Genomic DNA, 7,553 nt, shown 5'->3' with positions numbered 1-7,553 from the left:
AAAAAAAAAAACAAGTGCCAAAAAAATGCCCAAATCTTATCTTAAAAATCATATTTTTAAGGTGGAATGACTTTTGACACACCAGGACCTTATCTGTTGAGAAATATCGGACACATATTATTGTACTAAAAGTTTTGGGTTTTCCAAGACCAGAGGAAGCAAATGCATTTTAGAAATGCGCATTGGTAAGCCCGTTGGCTTATTATTGGGATTACATTAGCCCTTAAGTTTACGAATTTATTATTGAAGATTGAAGTATCTATCCTTCCCCAGTTCTTATATCTAGATACCACTGGTCTTTCCATAGTGTTGGATTGCAATATTTATTTCTGGTTTGGTTGCATACAAGGTTGAACACAACAGTGAGACCTGAATACAGAGCTCTTCTCCTAGTTTCCCTAATAATTTTCTACATTGATAGTTGAAAGAACATGTAATAGTACAGAGATGACAAAACAATCATTCCCAACCTCTGTTGAAGAGAAGAAAAAGGAATAATTATATTTGGGGTAAAAATTGTATCAATAGAGAATGTTTGGCAAGCGTCTGTGTTTCAAGTGTTTTTGGGCACTCTGCATTTTTATGAATTATTTATCTGATTGAGCTTTGAGGCATGATAACTTCATTATGTATTTCTCATATGTATTCAGCAATGATCAAAGGTGTTTCTTAAAGCTGAACTTAAAACCCTTTACTACTTTAAGATACTTCGATTCTATATGAACGTTACCATTTATAATTGACGTTATATGTTCTTTAATGATGAATGCTTACATAGTTAAATCGTGAAGTCTATACTAAATGGTTTTTTTACTCAGCTCAACCCATTATTGGATGGGGATTAATAGAAGGTTAATATTTAACCATGGAATGCTTGAAAAATTATTGGTTTCGAGTGAATTGATTACAGGTCATATTGGTTGTCAAACCAAGTTACCAGTAAATACAAAGAATCATGTGCTATTAAGCAAATTGTCCTCAGTGTGTTTTTTTTTTGGAGGGAGGGAGTGGGTATGGTGCTTGCAGTGAACTTCCACTTAGTTGTAGTGACTTAACTGCTTCTACTTTGTGTCAGCCCTGGTCTGTTACTCTATTTTTGTTTCTTATTGATGACAGAGAGAGACAGAAAGAGCTTGACTAATTTATGAAACCTTTATTTCTGAATTGAATGTCAACAATGTAATTGTCTGTAAAGTTTTGTCCTAATTCTGCTTACATTTTCCCATATTCAAGTTAGTGAATATTTGTGCATTAATTTTTTGCTGACATGACTGGACAAATATTTATCTCAGGTATGTTGCAACTGAGTTGGCAACTGACTTAGTCGTTAACATCGGGGATGTGAAATTCTATCTGCATAAGGTATGAACTGATATCAATCTGTCATCATGCGAAGGATACAGTGTTTTGATTATCATAGGAGATGTAAATGATTTATATATTCAATTCTTATATTTGTGCGGACCAATGAGCCAATATATTTTTGCATCAACCAGAAATTGTCAAACAGATTGTCTGCCTCTAGAAGGTTATTTGATAGGCAGACATCTTATTTAGGTCTTTTGTGTGGATCAGTTTTCTCAGTCTAATCATCATAATGGTGTCTGTTAATGGTCCAACTTGTTGACTAGGCAAATATGTATAATTCTAAAAGGGCCAATTTAATTTTGTCCTTATTGCAATTCTTTTTAGTCCCTATACTTTCTTGGCAGCTCACGTATATAACCACAATTTTTCTGTAGTTCCCCTTGTTATCCAAAAGTGCACGCTTGCAGAAGCTGGTTGCAACATCAAATGATGAGAACAGTGATGAAATCTACATTCAAGATATTCCTGGTGGACCTGCTGCTTTTGAAATATGTGCTAAGTTTTGTTACAGTATGACAGTCACTCTCAACGCATACAATGTTGTCGCTGCTAGATGTGCGGCAGAATACCTGGAGATGTATGAAACTGTTGAGAAAGGAAACCTTATCTATAAGATTGATGTCTTCCTCAATTCAAGTATATTCAGGAGCTGGAAAGATTCTATCATTGTTCTTCAAACAACAAAATCTCTACTTCCGTGGTCTGAGGAACTAAAGGTGGTCAGCCACTGCCTTGATTCCATAGCTTCCAAGGCCTCCGTTGATACTTCCAAGGTGGAGTGGTCATACACCTATAATAGGAAGAAGCTCCCATCAGAGAACGGAAGTAGTCCGCAGTGGAATGGTGTAAGAAAACCACAAATGGTTCCAAAGGACTGGTGGGTAGAAGATCTCTGTGAGCTTCATATTGATTTATACAAGCGTGTGATAACAACAATTAAAACAAAAAGCAGAGTTTCTGGTGATGTAATTGGAGAAGCCCTAAATGCATACGCCTTGAGAAGATTGCCTGGATTTAGCAAGGGTATGGTCCAGAATAATGATTTCATAAAGTATAGGTCGTTGGTGGAGACCATTGTGCGGCTGCTGCCCACTGAGAAAGGAACTGTTTCTTGTAGCTTCTTGCTTAGATTATTAAGAGCAGCAATTTTATTGGATTGTGGAGAAGTGGAGAGAAATGAGTTGATGAGGAGAATTGGCCAGCAGCTTCCGGAGGCAGCAGTGACTGATCTTCTGATTCGAGCTCCAGCTGGAGAACCAACAATATATAATGTTGACATAGTTCACAACTTAGTTGAGGAGTTTGTGAGTCACAGTTCTCAAAGTGACCCCACTGAAAATGAATTCCAGGAGAGTAGAAGCCCTAAGTTTGGACCAGATGCTTGTAAAGTGTTGGTAGCAAAGCTTATTGATGGCTACCTTGCTGAAATTGCACGAGATCCAAATTTGCATCTGTCAAAATTTGTCTATCTTGCAGAAATTGTAGCTAGCTTCTCTAGACCTTCTCATGATGGACTTTACCGTGCCATAGACATGTATCTGAAGGTAATTTCCGAGATCTCAGCTCTAGTTTTTTTACTTTTGATCCATCTTGTCCCTCTTTCCTTCATTCCTGTATATCAAATTAAAAATTTTTCTTAAACAAAACACAGTTTAGACTGACCAAATGTGCTTTTATAAGAGCAATATATCAATTTCCGACTAACAACTAAAACTAGTTTTTTCCTCTCAATACAGGAACACCCTGGAATCAGCAAGAGTGAGAGAAAGAGAATATGCAGGTTAATGGACTGCAGGAAGTTGTCAGCCGAGGCCTGTATGCATGCTGTGCAAAATGAGAGGCTCCCATTGCGTGTTGTTGTGCAAGTCCTCTTCTTTGAGCAAGTGAGGGCTACGGCATCAGCTGGCAACAGCACACCTGAGCTTCCAGGGTCCATTAGAGCCCTGCTCCCTGGTGGGTCTCATGGCAGCTCAAGGTCCACTACAACTAACACTGAAGATGATTGGGATTCTGTGCCAACAGCCGAGGATATCAAGGCTTTGAAAGGGGAGCTTGCTACTCTAAGATTAGGCAGTCGTGGGAGTGGTAGAAACGGAAATGACGCTGCTAAAAGTGATGCCGAAAAGATTGCTGCTAATAGAATGAAGGGTTTAGTCATGTCAAAGATCTTCTCAAAACTTTGGTCAAGTAAGGAAAGACACGGTGAAATTAGCAGCTCTGATACATCAGAGAGCCCTGGATCAGTCAATGCAGAAGAAACAAAGTCCACCCAATCCAGAAGTAGGAGACATTCACTATCTTAGTCCAGGATGTCCTTAGGCAGAATCGGAAGCATGCCTTGTTCGGCTTTGTAATATTGTCTCAAAATGACGGTAGGAGAGTAGAACCCACTGACTTTTTTCTAGCTGGTTTACCGCTTGGATTTTTGGAGCAAATGGAATGAGGCAATATTGAATAGCACGGGGATGGTTTTGTAAGAGTGATTCACCGTCACATTTCGTTCCCTGAGCGGGTGGAGGCTCTGGGATATTCATTGTTGCAACTAGTGAGAAAGCCAAAACGAAAAAAAAAATAAAATAAAAGGCTGCTAAGTTTCTTAACCAAAGTTGTGGTATCATGTTAAGGTATCCAATCATAAACCAAAATAGGATCCCAAGTTTGCAACAATACCAAATTAAGCTGATCTGAAATAATACTACCTTCAACAGCAAGGATGGTTGGATCATTACTTTGTATAATCACTTTTTCTGAGTTTGGAATCCTATCAACAGCTGATCTCACTCATCTGAGTGTAAAGGAAATATCTATTGAATGAAAATTAAAGTTTTTTCTTATATATAATTGATAGAAAGAGATTTAAATTTTATTTTTTAAATAAAAATAATATATTAATTAATGAATTAAATATTTGAATTAAATTAGGCTTTATCCCTTTGGTTGATAAAACTCACAACTCATAAGAGGTAAGCGCAGATTTCAATGGGTAACAACAAACTATTTTGAAGGAAAATTCGGAGATCAGTAATCATTATGGTTTCAAATAAAGACAAATTGAATGGTGAACATTTAGTCAAAATGCTCATCAAGTTTTCATATTTATATATTTTATTTTATTTTATTTTTATTTAAAATCAAAATAAGTTAATTTTTTAACTTTAAAAATTACTTTAATTTAATTTTTTCCTTAAAAGTATTTAACTTTATCGTTAAAGTGATCACACCAATTCTAACATAATATTGATGTGATATATTTTAATAATATAATATTAATATTAAATTATTTTAATTTTAAATAAAATTATTAAATATTGACGGATATTTTGATTCTAAACATTTTAAGTGAACTCAATTTGAGTCCCACCAAACTTTAGGCCACATGGCAAAGTCCAAAGTCTACACAACTTTAATGGGCCTAAGAGGGCTTTGGTGCCCAAGCTCATTTTACTCTTTCTACACTTGACAGCATAAAGAAAAGGAATCGGTTGACTATGATGCATTGACATAAAAGTGTTGCAATCTGAGATTGGATTTTATTTTCATTGACTGTAAGATGATTGTAATTTAATGTTATATTATGTTGATTATTTTTATGGAAAAATATTAGATGATAGTTTTTGTGTTTGTAATTAAAACAAAGACTAATAATTTGGTGTGATGGGAGATATGACTAGAAATATCAGTAACTAGTTACAGCGAAGGATAACGATAGACTTTCCTTCCTGACTCCTTTCTGTCTCGGTCAAGTCCAAATTTCCCCACCTTTTCCGGGTCTATGTCGGCCTTATCATCACCTCTATCTGTGCCTTTGTCTTTTGTTTTTTATTTTTTTGCCCTATATGACCACTACCCTATTTTCTTTTGTTGTTGGACTTGAAAGGCAAAATTATCTTCTGTTTTTTTATACCATGAAGAAGAGACGAAAACCAACACTAGGAAGAGCGCTTGAAAGGCTCGTTTTGACTGAGGGCATCTGTGTTCAAACTTGGACCCAGACCTACCTTCTTTTGATTCAGCTCAAAAGTCTTGAGCGAAGATAAATCCTTACCCGACAAATCAAGCCAATGTTCTAACTAAGAAGAAACACCAAATCGCCACACAACGGAAGCCTAAAATACACATCTTTCCGGTCAACGTGGGTTGTTCTTGATCATTATCTAATTCCCTCTTATCTTGTTTATTCCTATTCTGAAAGATTATATAAAAAGGCAATGTCTTAAGACAATTACTCCAAGTGGACTCATCTCAAAAGATACTCATAATTAGAACGACCCTTTTTTTGTTTTTGTGTGTGCTTGGGATAATCAAACTCTCACATCAATTCTCTTACCTACCATCACTCTTCTCCTTAATTTTTCCAATTCCACAAGAGAAAGAAAGGAGAGTACAAAGTTAAACAACTTTTGCCCGTTCAGCTATTGACTTGGAAGGAAGAACAACAAAAGAAAAGCAAGCAATCCAAAACATAAAAGCCAACCAAATTTGACTGCAATTGGCCACTCTGCTTATTTCTTCCGCCACTGTCCTCTTACCTAAACCACCCACGTATTTACAAGTATAAGCAAAAAGGATGGCATGAACCCCAAGTGACTTTTGCATTCGTATACCCTTTTTCTTGGGGAACATCTTTTTCCTAGGAAAACAGTAGATAACATGATGGGAACCTGGAGAGTAGCTTTCTTCAGACTAAAGATATGTTAATTAATCATTATTAGGTTGGGTTAAACGTGCTTAAAGGAAAACAACCCCACAGTCGAAACTTGCCTAACACTTTCATTACACACCTACTTTTGCCTAGTCATAAACCTTTTGTTAAATTGTCCCCTTGTTAACTTTAGATTCATCAACCTTGTCAACGTTAAACTTTAATTGTTAAATGATTAAGTCATTGCTTAAGTGGATACTTAGAAACAACAATGAAGATATTACAGAAGGTTTTGGTATTTCCTTGTCCAATTCGATCAGGCTAAAGCTCTAAACTCCTAGAAAGCTTTTGAAGTTGGTAGATGTTGGTTCAATGCATCAACCTCAACAGTGCCCAAAAAATAATCAAATTTCGACAACCTTTTGGGCCAATTTGGCAATGAGTCACAATGACTCTGTACTTTCATGTCTGCTTGATGTTACAATTCGTTGCCTTTGAATGTAATCTTTTTGTGTAATGCATGAAATAAGGTGGGGATAGAAGGTGACCATACGTTACAAATTATATATATATATAATTTGTACCAAAGGTAGAACTTTTAAGTTTATGAAATAAATTATGTCCCATAAACTCTCTTCGACAATGCCCAAAAGTATATTTGATATCCTCACTTTCTTTGCAATTTGAATAGTATGAAAATGTTTCATGGTTACGTGTTGGATAATCGTTTAGTGATATTAATCCAAACAACAAACCCAAATTGGCTTTTTCACAAGGGACATATTGGATTCATCAACTTTATTGGCAAATACAAGTGCTGCCAATATTACCCAATAGTTAATAGTAGTTAAAGCTTTTTATATATTATCAACACCACAATCATAAAAACAAAAAATGGTAGCCAACTTTATGAAAAAATCCAAGAGCAATATTACCCATCTTTTGATTTCATGCACAGTTAAAAGTTTGTCCAAATTAAGTCAAGTCAGGGTTTCTTTTGTTAGGTGCTTACTTATCATCGTTATGGATTCAATAGAACAGTTAACCTACTTGTTGATAATGATCCGAATAAGGTCATATATGCTTCCCCAAGTCAGCCATTGCTCAAGGTAAAAAGGATCTTTTGGGGGAGGACTGTTTTTTTCCAGGACCATGAAAAATTCCTCTGGAAAAATTTTCCAGCTGTAAGTCACTGAGTGGAAAATCACTTGTCATAAAGCAAAGATACGCTCTAATTAGAACTGTGAAGTCTCTCATTTGACTGCTCTACTTGGAAAAATTTCAGTGACCTGCCAGTCACCTTTCTCTCCTCATGATTCATATGAATGCTTTAGTGCAAAATCCCGTGAAGGCTTGCAATCAAAGAAAACGAGCTGTGCCTTTGCCATTGCCTTCTTTGGTTGGTAACTCATCACTCACTTGATCCTTTTAGCTGGCGTTTATTGCGTTCATAACCTATTGACTATGGGCCCAATTTTTATTTTATCCAAATAATAAATGTCCATTTTTCATGGAAAAATATCTCGTGTTTTTTTTTTTTTTT

General features: G+C 35.9%; 1 protein-coding gene across 6 annotated transcripts in view; it reads left to right on the top strand.

The window, feature by feature from the left end:
• Nucleotides 1-4,202, top strand: part of LOC110408810 (phototropic-responsive NPH3 family protein NPY5-like) — a 6,880-nt gene extending 2,678 nt beyond the window's left edge. For all 6 annotated transcript variants that reach the window (XM_021417900.2, XM_089782405.1, XM_021417901.2 and 3 more), the window contains 3 exons: nucleotides 1,293-1,362; nucleotides 1,743-2,912; nucleotides 3,105-4,202. In XM_021417900.2, coding sequence (XP_021273575.1) covers nucleotides 1,293-1,362; nucleotides 1,743-2,912; nucleotides 3,105-3,671 — 1,807 coding nt within the window. In that variant the 3' untranslated portion in view covers nucleotides 3,672-4,202. The remainder of the gene's footprint in view (nucleotides 1-1,292; nucleotides 1,363-1,742; nucleotides 2,913-3,104) is intronic.
• Nucleotides 4,203-7,553: the final 3,351 nt, after the last annotated feature.

Source organism: Theobroma umbraticum, unplaced genomic scaffold (assembly GCF_002168275.2).
Source record: "Theobroma umbraticum cultivar Fairchild unplaced genomic scaffold, ASM216827v3 scaffold_44.0, whole genome shotgun sequence".
NCBI classification, from domain to species: domain Eukaryota; kingdom Viridiplantae; phylum Streptophyta; class Magnoliopsida; order Malvales; family Malvaceae; genus Theobroma; species Theobroma umbraticum.
Note: the sequence above shows the minus strand (reverse complement) of the source record. Positions and strands in the feature narration are given on the sequence as shown.